Consider the following 18,828-nt stretch of genomic DNA (forward strand, 5'->3'; position numbering starts at 1 on the left):
GCGATAAGGAACTGATACGAATACAGGTTGGCGGGGGGTGGCAGGCTGATTTTATTGGACATGGTGGTAACCCAACAACAAATATTTTGAACAAATTTCGAACACTTGACGCTAAGTGTGTGTTTTGGATTTTTATCGTAGCTTTAACAATTTTTCAGTCATATCGCTACGATGTCTGTTAGGTGGCAGTTTATAGTGATGTGACATCACGTCGCAGCATGACGTCCCACCCAGTCACATTATCCTGACACTAGGCCGACCAGTTCTAACACTAGTCTTACATGTAAGACCTGACGATGATATTTATGTTGTGGGCCTAAACAAAATCAACATGTACTATGTTTTACATGTAGGACTATTTCTAACACTAACCTCTTAATGCTGAGCGCCAAGCGAGTTAGCTGTTAGTACCATTTTTGTAAGTCTTTGGTATGACTTGGTCTGGGATCGAACCCACGACCTCCCGCATCCGAGGAGGATGCTCTAACAACTAGGCCACTGGAGCGGTCTTGATGCTAAGTAATTATATTGACCCATCCCTGATTAAAATCAATGCGTACGATATGGCAAAACCTTGACCCCACCCACCCGTTTTATCATTACACACAGATGGGGCAGCAGAAAATCACGCCAAACATGTGGACAATATAAAATAGTTATGCATGTTGTTGCTTGTTTGGATTGTATTTATTGATTATCACTCTCATATCGAGAAACACAGGTGTCGTTCTGGCCTCCAGAGGTGTCACTCTAGCGATGTGGGTGTTATTACATATCAGGGGAGCATAGATGTTCTGGGTTTGAACTGCAAGTAGTCAGAAGTCATGAAGCCCGATTAAGTAGCACAATACTTTATTATCAAGATTAAACAATCGCACATGAATTGAACATGAATCACAAATTTATTGTACTTTATCCAAAGTTTACCAAGATTCTAAAATCTGTAATTTTGAGCATGGTGTAAATAATTAAATATAAAATGAGCTAAAGACAGACAGACAAACAAAAGATACTAAAAATATAGTAAGAATTAAGTATTTTTAATTAATACCTAAATCATTTTGTCTTACGGACAATTATTACATGTTGTGCCTTAAATACTGAAATATCATATTCTGTAGCTCGTAAGGTATTTCATTATACTGAGCATGACTTTGGCAGCAGGTCAGTTTAACAATGATTCAAAACTACAATTACAATACGTATAATTCACAGTAAAATCAACATTCCATATATTTAAGACATCATTGGTTCTTGACGGACAAATTATTTATTGAAGATAAAGAGAGAGAGGGTATCAATTGAATTGTTGTTTTATTGACTATTTTGTTCCAGTTTGTTTTAATATTCAAAAAAAAATTAAATGAAAAAATTACAATATGTGTAATATTTTAATATACAGGCAACCCTGTATGTCATAGTATTTGTAACTTACCATGCAAATAATAATTGTGAGATATCAAGTACCTTAATGAAATTGAAGCCTTTCTGGTACTTTGTTTGAATATCTTTTAGTTGGAACACAGTAATTTTAACTCATTTTAGTAACTCTTTAACATATATAGTATGACTAACAATATGGCAGCTTTCAAAATCCCCATGAAAGAATTACTACAGGACTTCTAATGGACAAATACGCTGGCTCTTAATTTTCTGTTATTTATGCCTGTTAAGTTGCATGATGTAAATCAAGCTTATAATGGATTATTTTGTTATCACATCTATCAATGGGCCTAAGAATTCAGTCTAATAAATAAGCGCATTGTAGGCACCTTCTGTATTATCTTTTGTGTCATTTCATCTAGTCAGTTGTTTTTTTCATTGCCATATTTGTAACACTTAATAATGGTACTAGTTTAATGACTACCTTAAATGTTTAAATATGAATCTGATATTGTTGCTGTCTATGACCATTGTGACATAATGCTTTTAAGTCATTAGTTATAATTTATATTCTGATATATTCAAACTTGTTCCAAAATACTTTCTATTACAATATTGTAAACTCCAGTCAAGGTCTACTTTGAGCAGTCTCAAATGGCAGTTACATGTTTGTGGGTTCCCTACTTTTGGTCCTAATAGAAGAGACAACGAAAACTAAAATTGTGAACACATAGATAACTTTATTACTGCAGCTATCAGTTGCTAATACATAAAGATATTATTCACTTATGTAAATAAATATATTTAAGCACAATTTAAAATAACAATGTAGGCATAAAGAAAATTACAAAGGAATAATTGGATAATCTGTTAATTCGAGAGACTTTAAATTGAGCAATCTAATGCTGATGTAGATGATTTTACAAGACTCCAAACAGAAGATATTTTGTCCCGAGAATGGATATGTTTATGATCTCCACCAGAGTTATTACAGAAGGTGCACTGCTGAAACACTTATGATGACCATGGCAAAAGGTGCAAACAGGAGATACAGAAGTGAAGGTGCACTGAAAGCTTGTCACATGAAAATACACTGTATATTGTGACCAAAAATAGAAGGTGCCAAAGATGCACCATACTACACAATAAAGGTGCAGTAAAATCAGATAGCTATATAATGTTCTTACAGTAGCACAAGGTGCACACATTACAAATCTCCGAAAGCATTAAGTACTATAGTAAATGTCATACAGGTCATGTAGGTGTTCAACACTGAAACTCATTTTCAGTGATAGGTGTAACTTTTTTTAGAATTTTACTCAACATACCATCAAATGGCAATTATTCACTTCATTCAGATTCTCATACATCCATATTCCTTTGGAAAGTCATTATTTACACATATAAAAGAAGTACATACATCAAAATAAGTATGTATTTGGACAGTTTCGGAAGAGATCAACCTAAAGGTGCGATCCAGTACAATCTTGATTGAATATTGTGGACTGTAATGTCACAGTGAAAGTTATGCATGTTGATAAACAACTTCGTACTACCTTATATTATAACCATCGGACTCAAACTTTATCGTTTTCATTTGAGTGCTTGTCAACATTGTCAGATGTAATTTAGTCTTCTGCAAGAGTGATGTAAACCTTTTTATACATAAATCTGTTTCTTGCTTGCTTGTGTGATATGTGGGTAGAGTATTTGATTAGCATTCTTTCAATTCTGCTAATTTCTTTTGTCCAGTTTAATAAGCTCCCACAATTAAATTACATTTGTTTGGGCAGTTCAGCTTTTGGGATCATAGTTTAGATACCTCAAATGCTATTTTTATCTGTCATTTATAAGTATTGTCAAACTTTTAAGTCAGCCAAATTGCATTGTATTCTAAATTAATCATAAAGCGTTATTATGTATATTTTCCTGTGGAAAAGCAATGATGACAATATCTCAAAATGTTTACTGATATTCAGTCTTGGAGGCTGTAAAAGCATGGTCTTTACATAGCTGTGCCAACAAATAAATCTTAAATATTCCAAATCAAACTCTTTTATTATATCTGGTAAGCATGAGACATGAAATAATTATTTTTATATTTGAAACTATTACATTTCTCTATTCGGTCTAAAGCGCTCTCCGTTATGGATCACTGCCATCTCACCGCTCAGATTCGGCTAATGTGGGTATGTGAGAAAGCTTGCCAGTAGCTTCTCGTGGGTAGGTGGTTCTTTCCGGGGTTTTCCCGGGTTCTTCCTCCACCATTAATACTGGCTGCCATGTGTAGCCTATCGTGTGCTGCAAAATGGCGTTAAACCCTACAACAACAACAACAACAACATTTCTCTATTCGTTTTTGGTTTTTGTTGTTGTTGAGTTTAATTATAGTGGCATGCGCACAAGTGTGCATGTGCCACTTTTTTCTGACTGCACCACAGCCTGCTAGTTGTTCCTGGGGAAGGGAATGGTGCCACCTCCCCCAGGCTTTTATGGGTTCAAGGAACCCTGATAGTTTGGCCTCAATCTGCAGGTCCATAAAGGTCCCTTACAGTTGAATGGTTGGCTGTTATTAGTGGGAAGGAGAGCTCAGGAACAGTCCTGGTTGCTTCACATCGCTGGTTTCTTGTTGCATTTGCCTGCTGTTTCTTGCGTGTTTTTACTTTTTGGTTTGTTTTTTGGGGGTTTTTTTTTTGTTTTTTTAAAATGTTCTAAAAAGGGGGGGTGTTCTATGCTGTTTATAGAGGTTGTTAGTAGAAATCATGTATGAAGAGAGATTTTCAAGGTTATTAAGGTATTACTAGTCGAGGTGTTTAGGGTGTGATTCCTACGTTATGTTATTTATAAGTTTTTAGATATTGCCTCTTTAAGTTATTTATTTATTGTTTTTAGAGATTGAATGTTATTTATACTTTATTTAGCAGGAGACTGGAGTCCTAGCCAATTACACAGTTCGTTAAGGACATCTAGAACCGGAGTCCTAGCTGATTACTCAGTTTGTTAAGGACATCTGGGACATCCGATTTTGCAGTTCCTTAGTGTTTGATAGGTGCTTCGTAAGTGAATTATTTATTAATATTTTTATAAAATTGAATGATATGTTATGGGTTTTTATGTGGGGGCTTCTAAATTTATTTAGCTAGTTACTGGGTCTTTTGGTTTTGTGGGGATAGTAATTATATTTTGTTCCTAAGTCCTGCTGAGTCTATGAATTTATTTATATTTTTATATGCTTATTGTTTATTTTTATTAGAGTCCATAAGTAACTCTGGGTATGTGTGTGGTGATCCTATCTCTTTTTGGTTTTTGATAAATATTTTCCTAGCGGATTGATATTTTGGGCATATATTGAATACGTGGTGTAGATCTTCGGTGGTTTGGCAGTTAAAGCAGTTAATGGTTGCTGGTTTGGGTCCTATAAACCTTCCAAAACTGCTTGCTAGTTTAGTTTTTCCAGTTATTATCCTGTTTATGGTTTTCTGTTCTAAATAGGTACCCTTAGGTAGCTGTATGTTCCTATCTATGGTTTTTTGGGTTTCATGGTGCTTTTTACCTTTTGTGGAGGAGTTCCAAAAATCTTGCCATTTTTGGTCTACATATGTTTGTGCAAAGCTTAGTGCTTCTGTTGAGCTATAGTTAAGCTTGATAGAGTTTTGATCTCCTAGTTTGGTTTGTGCAACTTTGTCTGTTTCATTGCCAGATATTCCAAACGTGCGATGGTATCCACATGAGCTCGACTAATTGATGTGCTGTGGTGATATCGTCGATTAATTGGCATGCTCTGTCGAGGAATTGTTCCCTAGAGCGTGTATTGTGATTTTGGATCGATTTGATAACGCTTAGGGAATCGCTTATAATGACTGCTTTAGGTATTTGGTTGTCTTTGATCCATTGTAGTGATTCAAGTATAGCCCAGAATTCAGTGGTGTAAATGGAGCAATAGTCAGGTAATCTGGATCCCGTTTGTATATTGAATTCAGAGATGACTATTGCTGCTGCTGTTCTTGGTGGGTTGTTTGTTTTTGATCCATCAGTATATATTTTAACATAGTCCGGGTATTTTTGGTTGATTTCGTGTACCAGTACAGGTTTTAGTAAGTTTTCTTGTCCTTCTTTATTGGCTAATTTGGTAGCTTCAGTGTTAATCCTTGGTGGTTTTTGTAACCATGGTGATTTGTTCTGATCTGTATTGTTTGTTACCTGTTTTTTTAGTAGAGGTATCTTTTCTCTTAGTTCAAGGATTACTTTGCCACTTGGTGTGGTGGGTATGATTTTGGGTTTGAAGACAACTTTACACTTGTTTATAGCTATTTTGGTGGGATGGTTGTCTGGGTGGGTATCTAATCGAATGGAGTATTGGAGGAGCAGTTCTTGCCTACGTAATTTTAAGGGTAGTTCTCCTGTTAGTGTTTGTAGTTCTTCTAATGATGTTGAGGGGAGTGTTCCTGTGCATAATAGTAAGGCTTTTCTCTGGATAGTGTCAAGTTTTTGTAGTACAGGCTGCTTAGCCAAGTTATATGCTTAGCAACCGTAATCCAGTTTTGATCTAATTAGGGTTTTATATATCGTGAGGAGGGTTTCCTGGTTGGATCCCCAGTCAGTCCCTGTGATATTCCTGAGTAAATTGAGATCTTTTTTACAATTCTGGGTGAGTTGTTCAATGTACTGTTTCCATGTGAGGTGGTTGTCAAAGAACATTCCTAGGAATTTTACTACTGTGACATATTTGATTAATTGATTTTTGTATATAGAAGTTTGGATGGACTAGGTTATTATTTCGTTTGGGGGTAAATATGATTGCCACAATTTTTTCATGAGATATTTTGAAACCCTATTTGTCCGCCCATCTCCCTATGTTGTCTAGGCTCTGCTGGATTTCTTTAACTAGTCTTTAAAAACTTTACTTTTTATTGGCAGGAGTTCCATTCCTCCATATGCCACTATCATCTGCAAATTGTGACAAGTTTATTTTTGTGGAGGCTGCATTGAGGTCAAGGTCGTTTACCATTAGGTTAAGTAGTAAGGGACTTTTTTTTTTTATTACACTGCCTTGCAGTGTTCCATTTTCAAGTGAAAATTCTTCCAAATGGGTGTTGCCTCTTCTTGTGGTAATTTTCCGGCCTGTGAGGAAATCGCTAATCCAGTTGAACAAGCATCCAGATATTCCAAATTGGTTTAACTTGGCCATTAGTCCATTGGTCCATACTAGGTCAAACGCTTTTTCTTGGTCTAGAAAAACCGCTATGAGGTTGCGATCGGTTTTCCTATGTGCGTTAAAAGCGAGTTTGATGTCTGTTTCCAATCTGAGAAGTAGGTCAGTGGTGGACCATTTGTTCTGAAAGCCACATTGATTTATTGAGAGTAGGTTATTGGTTTCTAGGTGGTGTTTTAACCTATTTGCGATTATTGTCTCCATTATTTTACAAATATTGTTTGTAAGGGAGATGGATCTTTACGAATTTATGTTGTTGGGATCTTTACCTAGCTTGTCGATTGGTATTACTATGGCCTGTTTCCATTTGGTGGGTAGTTGGCCTTTATCCCATATCCTATTAAAGAGTTTAATTATGGCTATTGTTATATTGATAGGTAGATTTTTTTATAGATAATGTAACCTAACTGATCCTTACCAGGGGATGTTTCGTTTTTGGATCGTAGGGCTATCTCCCATTCATGTACTGTGATGTCACTATTTAGGTGGGATTCTTTTGTTCCTTGGTCTTGAAACATTTGAGGTCGGGTTTCCTCCATTAGTTTTTTGTGTTCTTGAAAGTTTCTGGTGTGGTTATTGTTGCTACTCATGTTCAAAAAATGCTTCACTAGGAGGTCTGCCTTATCTTTATTTGTTATGGCATTTTTAATTTTTGGGGCTGAGGTGGTTGCTTTCCCTTTTATGGCTTTTTTCTTGTCCCATATTTGTTTTGAGTTTGATTTTAGACTCAGTTTAGAGCAAAAGGTTTGCCATAGATTAATTTTAGCAGTTTTTATTGTTTGTTTTAGTGCTTTTTCTTTATCTTTATATTGCTGAAAGTAGATAGAATTTTTAGTGCGTTTATATTTATTTAAGGCTCTTTTTTTGTCTTTATGTGCTATAGTGCACTGTTTAGCCCACCATGGTACAGGGTTTTTATTTTGGATATTAGTTGTCTTTGGGATGCATCAGTTAGCTGCCTCTATAATTGTGTCTGTTATGTTATCATAATACATGTAAATATTTGGGCTTTCTAAGTTATCTGGATTTACTCTAGCTAGTAATAATTGGAATTGGTCCCAGTCTGCCTGTTGGTACCTCCATTTAGGTGGGGTTTCATTTGGAATGTGTTGAGGTTTTGTTTGAGCCAATTTTGGGGTAGTGATGGTTAGGTCTATGGCTGAGAGAGTGCCATCCTCAGGGTTTAATCTAGTGTTTGACCCGTCATTTAAGATGACCAGATTGTTCACAGTTATCCATTTTTCAACCATTTTCCCTCTTTGATCTTTCTTTTTACTTCCCCATAATTCACTGTGTGCGTTGAAGTCGCCACAGATAATTAGATTGTTGTTGTTGTTATTAGTGATTGCCCTTAGTGAGATTAGATTGGTAGGGCAAAAGGTACCCCCTGGGTCGTATGCATTTATTATTTGAATGTTTGTGGTTCCTATATTTATCATTACTGACATTATTTTGATGATATTATTGATGTTTAGGTTAGGGGGTACTTCTATTATTTCATAGTAGATTAGTGTATCTATCAAAAAAATTGCTAGTCCAACCACTTTCTGCCCCATGGGTCTGTTTTTAAAGATTTCCTGGCTATAGCCTTGTAGTTTGGGCAGGCGTTTGTGTTCATGTGTTATGAGGGTTTCCTGTAGGCAGATTACGTCTGGTTTTACGGCCGTATTATTCAGTTTGTTCTGCAGTTCTGATAGGTTTTTAAAGATTCCTCTGCAGTTCCATTGCCAGATGGGGATTTTATTATTTTTTGTACTATCCATTTTTGACGTTGCCTTTATCTGTTAGTCTTGTGGTCCAATCAACTAGTATGGTGAAATTGGTTTTGAGGGTTCTCATTATGCTATTGAGATCTTGTATTAGGGTTCCTGTTGTTAGGTTCATTACTTCCTGTATTAATTCTGTGTTGGGGTGTGTGTTAGGTTTGGGGATGTTTCAGGTGACAGTTTTGTTTGTATCTGGAGTGTTATCAGGGTGGTCTTGGTTTGTTACAATGTGAGTTGTAGTTTTTGGTTCTTTTGTTTCCTGATTCGAAGGCATGTTTTGTGATGCAGTGTTTTCCCTTCTGATTCTGTGTGGAGAGTTTTGGTGCTTATTGATTGTTTCAGAGGTAGATTTGGGTGTGTTGAGGTTGTTTTTACAAATAATGTTTTTGGCAGAATGGTAGGTGAGGTGTTTTTCGTTCATTAAGTCCACTATTTGTTTCTCTTTTATTGCAAATCTGCATTCTGCCGATCTAGGATAATGGTTTTCTTTACAGTTAGCACATTTTTGTTTAGTTGTGTGGCATTCTCCTTTGTCTGGACCTCCACAGTACTTACATCTTGGTTTGAATCTACATCTGAGGGCATAGTGTCCCCAGTGCAGGCATTTGGTGCAAAATCTTGGCCAAATTATGTAGTTTTCCAGCTTATGGTACACCCCTGACTGTCCTAGTTTTATTATTGAGGGTATTGGCTCGGTAGCCTCTATAACTGCTTTGTTTGTTTCTTGTCCCTTGTGATTTTTAAGACGATAGACTTTGGTGGTCTGTGTTCCATTTGCTGTGAGTTTATGAAGTAGGAGTTTATTGCTTATGTCCTTGTTGTATCCGTTTAGTGCTATTACTTTTTTAAAGATAGTGGTTTTAGTGGGTTCAGCCAGATTAGTTGTGGTTTCACTGTGCTTGGAGTATGAAGTGACTCGTGTTTTCCTTTGAGTGCTATGGTGTCTCTCTACTTTGATCTTTATTCGGCCTATAGTTTCAAATTGGATGAATTTTTCCACCTGTTGAATTGTGCTGCATTGGACAATCAGGTAGTTTTGCCTTGGTCTTATCAGTTTGAATTTTGGCCAGTGCTGTCATAATACTATTGGTACTTAGACTAGTAATTCTGTTGCACCTGCTGCTTATGTATATGGTGTGTTCGATGGAATGATAATTGTGAATTTTGTTTTGGGGGTTCTGTTGTTGTTTTATTTCCTGTTTTGAGTTAACCTTACTTGTGGGGGGGTTTTGGTTGTTTTGGGGTTTTAGCGGGCCCTTGCCTTTACCTAGGTATATGTTTTTGGGGTTTTGGGTTGTTTGGGGTCTTTGCGTTGCCTTATTAGTGATGCTGCTGGATAGTTTGGTAGTGTCTAATTCATTGGATTTGTTCCCATAGGTTGGTGGTTCCCATGGTGTTATTATCCCAGATGGTCCAGGAGTTTGGCTTGAGTGTATAGTTTCTTTCCTAATGTTTTGATTTATTGTTTTTTGCTTGATTTCCTGTTGTTGGTTTGTTTGCATGTTTCTAGGATTGGTTATTTCATTTTTGGTGAATTTTGGGGTGCTGGTTATGGTTATGCGGTCTAATTGTGGGGAGTTTAAGGTAAGTAGGTTACTGTCAAATTCATTTGTTAGGTTTGGAATAGTGGTTTCTATATCTTCATTTGTGTGTGGTTTTTCCGCTTCCTTGAAGAGGATTGGCAATAGTATTGGCATTGTATTTATATTGTTCCCTGGAGTGTAGTTTTGTATTTCTAGTAGTTTCTGTTGGTGGGGGGTGTGTGTTAGTTATGTCTGCTGGTTTGTGATTTGTTTGGTCTGTGTTTGTTACCAGAATTTGGGGTCCCAGTGTGATGTTGGTTGAATTGGAGTTTGCTGTGGTTGGTACGACTTGTGTTAATCTTCCTTGTTTTACATGCTTTATTGGTGCTGTTTGGAGTTGTGATACATCCATTATTTTTACCGATTTGTTGATAGGGTTGTTTGGTGGCTTGTGTGTTTGGATTGAACAGAGCCATTTGTTTGGACCTAGTTTGCATTCTTTTACTTAAAATGCATCTAGCATTGAACGATGACTTATCTTTTGTTTTTGTCCCAACGCCCAGTCTGCTCCTCCGCTCCAAGTCTCTCCTTTGTTCCTTTGTTTTCTGTTACGTGTTCCTATCGTTCCTTTGTTTGAGAGTAACTTTGTTCTGTGTACTTCCTTTGTTCACAGCTTGGTGGGTTGCTAATTGTTTCCTCTTCTTAGTATTATTTCTTTGCTCTTGTTTTTCCTGTTCCTTTCTTCTGTGTTAATTGGTGATGGTGGTGGCCGCACTCAGCAGAACTTTTAAAATTATACATCAAGCCGGTTTTTGGTTATTTCATATTAGAGCTTCAATACTTTTTACCTTTTGCCACATCTTTGCATAATCAGTGAACAAAAATAAAAACTTAATTTATTCAAAGCACAGTATCATTTAAATCAGTCTTAGGAACTTAAATTAATCAATTGTCTCCAGTAAATTCCACATTATAAAAAGCAGTGTTGTAACTTTTGTAAGAAATCTTTCATTGTGCTACGAAGATAACAAAAAGTATGTAATCTATTTAAATTTTCCAGTTATAAATGGTTATTCTGCAGGTTTATTACTGTCATCTCAAGATGAACTGTCAAATATAGAATACTCACTATGTTTATACCATCTGATTAAATCTCTTAATATATTTATACCATTTGATTAAATCTATCTCATACTTCCCTTTTACATGACCCATGGTATTTTAATTTAGCTACATTTTTATACCTCTGACATTTTAATTTTTGACCTTTTTTCTTAATTCTAACTTTTTTAATTAAAACATACATTTTATACTTTCCAGTGTTTTCATGACCTCCAACATTTTAACTTTGACACAAGTTTACCTAGTCCTCCTGTTCTGTTGTCTCTGATTATGCAAAAATCCTCTATATAGCTGAGCATACATATAAAAAAAAATACATTTTTACACTCATATGGTGGGACTTCAGTGTAAATGGCTACATTAGTAGCAATCTAAATTCATACGATTTTCACCTATGTCCGTGATGCTGTTGAAAAGCAAGAAATAAAATGAGCATTCATTTCAAGTTCAAGTTACTAAGTTATTTTTCATGTCTGATGCATACTATGTCATACAATTATAAAATTTGCTTATTTCTGTTTATTTGTTTTAAAAGATCTCAGTGGACACCCTGTTCAAAAACAAAAGTGGTATTATTTTATTGGTTCATGATAACACATTTATTCACATGAAATGCATCATACAACACATCGTATTGACCACTGATTTTTAAATACTTTTCAAGGTATTCAATCACAGAATAATGATCACCTGTCAAAAATTATTAAAATGTAATTTGCAGTGTATGCTATGCAACCTACCATAAAAGCATTGCTCAATTAAACCATAAACATTGACATATTTACTCTTTTCCTCTTCCATTTCTTTATTTAATTGCCATTTATTGTCTTTATTTGTCCATTGCATATATTCATTTTTGTGATCCTCAGATTCTTTTCATTTTTTTACTTCCGTAGCACATATCATTGGTGTGCTTGTGTTGTTTCCAATGTTTATCTAATGATCTATATTGAATTGCTCTACTTCGTTTACATTGAATTTGTAACCAAAATATATTTACTGTGAACTTAATAGTTCACAGGCTTAAATCAAAATTGATGTTGAATAGGTAGGTATATACTAGGATTTATTTGATACGAGTAAATTGCTTATGTATGAATTTTAAACAATTGCTTAAAATGCACATTTGATGAAAATGATCATTATTATATAAGGAAACTGGTGTTCTTTTATTGGAATTTAAAACAGAAAATAGCTATGGTCATGTGAAAGAGAACCATGTGATGCATGATACCAGTAAATTACCCATCATCCTTTATGTAATGTATGATACCAGTAATTACCCATCATCTTTTATGTGATGTATGATACCAGTAATTACCCATCATCCTTTATGTGATGTATGATACCAGAAATTACCCTCATCTTTTATGTGATGTATGATACCAGTAATTACCCATCATCCTTTATGTGATGTATGATAACAGTAATTACCCATCATCCTTTATGCAATACAACCAATAAAAAAAACTGTATGTAAATCAAACGATGAATGTAATGGATGGCCAGTAAAAGAATTTTTTGGAAAAGGCCTAAAGAATATTAACTTAATGTTTAATGATAGAAATAAAAAATAAAAAAGCAGAAGGATTTTCAATATCAATTATTAAAAAAGTTTTAATCATATATTCCACAAAATACATTATTTGAAAAAGTAGATATGAAACATGTTATACATATTATTAAGTGTTAACCACCACATGGAGTTGTAATGAACTAAATAAAATGTCATCCAGACATTTATGAGAAAAATGAATAACTATTCTGAAGAAAAAAAATTGGGAAGGAAAAAATATAAAAGAAATTTTGGAAAATATATATACAAAAATTGAAAAATATATGTTTATGTTAAAAGTTTTGAAAAATATATATAGTATCAAACATTTTCAAAACATCTGAAAACAATCTTGATAAAATATAAAAAAATTCTCCAAAAATCACAAAAGTATGGAATAGGATAAGGCTTGACTTAGTGTGCATTTGTCTCAAAAGATTCTGCCATCTTAAGCTTATTTTAATTTTTGTTTATTTTGCATGTTTTATTTTCTTTAAATTCTGGGTGGGGGTGAGGCTAAAAGCTTTAATACAAATTTACTGCAGAGTACATGTAATTCCCAAATGTTTGCTCCAAAGAATCTTGTAACATGCTGGGTTTTTTTAAAGGGTAGGGGATAAAAATAAAGTTAAATTGTGGAGGTACTAACCAATGTTCTACATGAAAGACTTACTTTTAAATAAATACAAAATACAGTTCAAAATTCCCAATGATTTATTAAATTTGTCAACACTGCACCATGTATTCGGATTAGCTCTCTAAACAGAGTGAATGGAAAAGTTGTCAGAAGTATTGTGGTTGAATCACATCAAGAGTTACATTTTCCTTTTTTTAACCATTCACAGTGTACCATTTTTCTTATTAAAAATAAATCATCACTATTTTATAATAGTATTGTAGTGTGGCCATTTTGTCATATAGTCTGAAAATGCAATATATGTCCAGCCTTATCACATTCAGGCATTCACTCATGTTCTTGTTGTTGTTATGGTTCAATCCCATTTTTCAGCACATGATAGACTATACATGGCAGTCAGGATATATTTGGTGGATGAAGAACCCATGAAAAACCTGAGAAGAACAAACACTTTGTCACATACCCTTGTTTGCCAAGCCTGAGACTCGAATCCACATGGATTGAGATGAAAGGTCACTTCAATTTGTCAGTACAGTAAAACCTGTCTTGAATGACCACCTGTATTGAGAGACCATATTCTCAATGTGCAGATTGATTATATAGCATTATGACCTGTTATGAGAGACCACCTGTCTTGAAAGACCATAATTTTTGGCAAAAGGGGTGGTCTTTCAAGACAGGTTCTACTGTAATCTGTGAAAGTGAGTGCCTGGGACCACTCAGCCACCCATGCAGGACTATAAATATATAATACAAACCATGCTAGATGGACAAATTCTCATTAAACCCGACCTTAGACAACTCTGCCACCCATGCAGGGCTATAAATATATGATACACATCATGCTACATGGACAGATACCCATTAAACCTGACCTTAGACATCTCAGCCACCCATGCAGGGTTATAAATATATGATACAAACCATGCTACATGGACAAATCCTCATTAAACCTGACCTCTGCCTTTGTGTCAATGTCCCATCTTTTGTCCTTTTTATATTTTTTGCATGAATGCAAATACAGGTATTTTAATTTTGAAATATTTAAACTTCACCAACATTCAAATTCTGAGGCGAATGTACCAGTCCCAGATACATAATTGACTCATCCAAAACATAGACACCATGGCCTTTCTTTATCACGTATACTTCAGAGATGATTCACCTTCTTGAGAATAACCTAGTATTAGAAAAACCCTGATAATGCAACTGTAATGTGCTCACTTTGTATCAGTGCTGCCTGAATTTTATCCCTGACTCGTATTGTCTGTTGTCTCAGAATCCTCCAGATTCATCTATCTCACTGAAAATCATATGCTTTCATCTAATCTATAGAAAGCATCTTGCATGTGTGGACACTAATTTTTACAAGTATTACCAAAAAAATACTAATGCTGGTATATTTTAGAATTTTAGATCTAGAAATAGAGGTAAATACATCTTAATCATTTAAAGAACCTATAGTTCTTGACTGTCACATCTTTGCAAGCTATCAAGACTTCACTGTCACATCCTTCTCAGATATCAAGACTTGACTGTCACATCCTTCTCAGATATCATGACTTGACTGTCACATCACCCAGATATCAAGACTTGAATGTCACATCCTTCTCAGACATTCAAGTCTTTGACTGCCACATCTTTCTCAGAAATCAAGACTTAATTGTCACATCTTGTTCAAAACTCAGCTGTATGATGATTTTACAAAAACTAAAATGAGTGCAGTCTTTGGTCATTCAAAATGAAAAAAGCCACTGCATGAGTAACATTACTGCAGAACACTCAGATTCTGTAATCAATCTCCATTCTGTTGCACACTATGGTCATAGAGTTAGATGTTACAGCTGTACAATTGTTTATTTTAATCAATATCAAGGCATGTAGGCAGGCAAGTGTAAAAAAAATATATAGAGTCTTCTTAATAGTAAAGAAGTGATCAATTTGTGGACAAGTATATGGGTAATTAAAGAAGAAGAGAGTGAAAACAAGATAACCAAAACAACAAAGACACTTCTTATGGAATGTTTATTTATCTTGTTTATTGTTACCTGTATTTTCAACATTAAAAAAAAAATTTCTCCAATTTTCTCAGGTATGAGTATATAACTTTAATTGGACAAATAATCCACCGCTAATTAAATTACAAAGGTATCTTTTTATTAACTTTGTTTCAATTATGCCATTTCCTTTTTGCTCTCTGGCCTTCCTTTAATCAACAATGCTCAGTAATACGGCTGATCTGCATAACTATTGTCTGGTAGAGTGCTGGATTCATAATCTATGGGTTGTGGGTTCAATACCCACTCTGGCCAGCCCAAGTTGGCTGTCTAAGTGAATCCTTGGGAGTGGTGCTAAGCTCCCATTTAATCAGCATGATACAGCCAAAAATGTGTTGAAAGTCCCATAAAAACATTTAACAACCAATCAACATTTCAATATCAATAAGCAAATATAAAAAATAAGTGCACATGTCCACTAATTTCAAAAATAACTCTGTCCAGAATTTGTAGTATCTTCATACATCTTTCAGTTGCAATCTTTCAACACATATCATTACTTTATCTATCTGTGTCAACATTTTGTTCCTCCTACAAACATTAAAGCAAGTTACAATCAGTCTATTCCCAAAATATTATTTCATGTCATTACTTAAATGGATCCAACTTGCTGAATGTAATTTTGGGAATTTAGGGAACATTCTCGGACACGGTTAATCAGAGTCATAATTTGTCTCCCATTTCAAAATTGTCCCTCATATTTAAATGTGACACGAGCACAACAACTTGCAATTATTTTTTTGCCACTGTGATAAACTTTTGTTATCTGGTAAAAATAATGATTCAATTCTAAAAATGAAGAGTCGATTTAGAGTAAAATAAGAGTCAATTTAGAGTAAAATGAAATATTAGTATACCGCTGCAAGAGTAAACCTTAATAAGTAACTAACAAAAGCAAACAAAAATTTTAAGTTTTGAGTATTGAAAATTGTAAAGAAAGTAAAACAAAATAGTCTGGAATGAATGTACAAGGCATCTGTAAATTCAGTCAAACTATTTACTGAAAAATATACATCAAGCATTTATTATTCAAGCAATTATTATACGAGTCAAAATCTGCAATTTGGTGCCAACTCTAGAGAAAGTAAGGTAAGAATTATGCGACCTGAGTAGATATTAAGTAGAAACCAATTTTGGGGGTAAACAAAAATACTGATATGCCAAGAATATATAAATTAATAATTAAATAAAAATACTGTAGGTACTAAATAAAGATGTTCACCAAAGTATAAGAAAAACAATGTTCTGCAAACCTGGTGCCTAGCCTGCATTTGTGTAATGATGCATCCCCACCCCTGAATCTAACTTTCAAGAACTTGAACCTGAAAATTTGCAGTTGGACTAGACTTATTAGTTAGTAAATATGGTACTTGGAAATCGAAACCAACAGTTGACCAAAGACATGGTCTTTTAAATACCTCACTGTTACAAGATTATCTCTGATACTGAAAAATTTTGAGGAAATTTTCTCAAATGATAGTGTGAGTAACCTGTTTTTAAGTCTACAACGTGACCCATGGAACCCATGTACCATTATGATATTTGGGGTTTCCTGCTGGGTCCACAGGGGTATTCAAAGGGGGTACCATTGTCATGGCATACTGATTAAGTCTGACAAGAAGACTAATGACAAGGTCCTTGTTTTGGTCTGCTATGTTGTAATATTCACAAGGGTCAGATGGAATATGAAATAAACATGGCGACTTGGTTGGTTCACAGCTTGTGGAAGCATTAAATGGTTTTGGACCACATTCAATTTTGACAGGAGTACTTCCATGGACATATGACCTCTTTGGTCGAGACTTCATCTTTTCCATATCCACAATAGGGAAATTTGTTTTTAACATGTCATATGGAATATCTGTAATTCTAGATTCCAATCCCATATGGAATACTTTCACAAGGTCTTCAACACTTGTTTTAGCAATATGATGGTCTGGAATATGAGCTCTGAGTCCATTTCTATGGAAACTGCGGGAGTTATTGACATGCAGTAAGACACTATCAGCTGGGCTCTGCCATGGGGGATACCAATCATCCCAAGACATCCCTACATCTCCAACCAAAATCTTATAATCCCCGACTTGTAGGCCTCCAAAATTCCCCTTTGGATCAATATTGTGCAAGATCTCTGTACGTTTTGACTTGGTATCTTTTGATAACATGTCCCATAAATCGTATCCATCCAAGTTTTCCATCTCACTTGGGTCTCCCCCTGCTGCTCTATAGAGGGTGGGTAGCCAGTCACACACATGGAACATCTCTTCATTGACATAGCCTGTCTTCTGGAGTAAAGCACTGTTGATGAACCCCACTCCTCGCACTCCTCCCTCCCACAGTGTGGCTTTCACACCCCTGGAAAAAAACAGCATGGAAAATTAACAGACTTTGGCTTGGAGACAGAAATAAACGTTATATTTTTAAATGTACATAGAATTTCTATTGTACTAGAAACATAGTCTCAGCCAAAAGGTAACCATCTGACCCGTGATACCGTATTTCCACAGTCAATTATATATCTTCATTCTCCTATAATGAACAGTGTTTCAGTCAAGTTGTACCCATGTAGGACTTGTACAAAACAGGCACCAAGTTCTGCAAAACATATATTTAATGCACCAAAAGTTGTGCACAAAAAAATGAGCATGACATTTTTTTTACTTTAGTTTGATATAGCTGTGCTTACCAATCATGAATTGTCTGAACTGCTCAATGACTATTTTTTACAAAAATTAACAAAATAAATCGGGCGATAATTTTTTATTGGACTGGTTGCTATGCCCAGGCTATCCATTTTCCATCATTATACTAATCCCATGTACGGCAAAGCTCAGGGTCACAGAAAATAGTCTTATACTCAGTATATCCCATAATGTTTTGTGCTTGAATGGCACTTAGCATTATCATTACCAATTGCCTCTATTATCTGGTGATTAGCTATTCAATTTTGGATACTACCTCTAAGCTGACTAACTCGGTGGACACATATATTATGAGCAACAAAACAGTTCCAACACTTGGCCCCTCTTACTTATTTTCTTTTCATGCCTTGCTTAGGTCAATTTAATATATGTCATAACTGTAACCTGAGCTAAGGGAAAAAAAAATGCTTCATAAAACTGTATTAACATGTGATTTTGCAAAATGTAAAACTGACAATGCTCAGTGAAGCACTTCCATTGTCAAATTATCAGTTTTGGAGGTATGCAGCTTGCACAACGCTATCCTCTTCAGCTTCAAACACAAGTAAATCATGCATGCTGTCTGCAATCCCATAATGCATTACTAGAAGTGATCATTCTTGAAAAAACATCAAAACTTTGAAAGCATGGGATGAGAAAGGTTGCAAGTAAATCTGACATGTGACTGAAGTGCAATAGTCTTGATAAAAACAATAAAAAACAAATTCAACATAAAGGTAGCATTCATTCCTATTTTATAATATTTTTAACTATAAAAAACAAAATTGTAGTCTTTGCAATTTATGTAACCATAAGTTTTCTGTCTCATTATACGTAGCTCATTTACCAATGGTAAACTTTACAAAGTTTTAACAGGAGGTAGATATGACAT

General features: G+C 34.9%; 1 protein-coding gene and 1 long non-coding RNA gene across 2 annotated transcripts in view; one reads left to right on the forward strand and one right to left on the reverse strand.

Moving 5' to 3' along the window:
• LOC149791411 (uncharacterized) lies at window positions 1–15,071 on the forward strand. The gene is made up of 3 exons (XR_016423351.1): window positions 1–66; window positions 4,305–4,439; window positions 13,571–15,071. It is a non-coding gene; the product is annotated as an uncharacterized LOC149791411 (long non-coding RNA).
• A 135-nt stretch (window positions 15,072–15,206) lies between these two features.
• LOC149791412 (arylsulfatase B-like) overlaps window positions 15,207–18,828 on the reverse strand; it is a 30,553-nt gene continuing 26,931 nt past the window's right edge. The window contains exon 9 of the mRNA XM_089969950.1: window positions 15,207–17,610. Coding sequence (XP_089826076.1) covers window positions 16,758–17,610 — 853 coding nt within the window. The 3' untranslated portion in view covers window positions 15,207–16,757. The remainder of the gene's footprint in view (window positions 17,611–18,828) is intronic.

This window comes from Sinohyriopsis cumingii, chromosome 9 (genome assembly GCF_028554795.1).
Source record: "Sinohyriopsis cumingii isolate HCF-2022 chromosome 9, ASM2855479v2, whole genome shotgun sequence".
Classification (NCBI taxonomy): Eukaryota; Metazoa; Mollusca; class Bivalvia; order Unionida; family Unionidae; genus Sinohyriopsis; species Sinohyriopsis cumingii.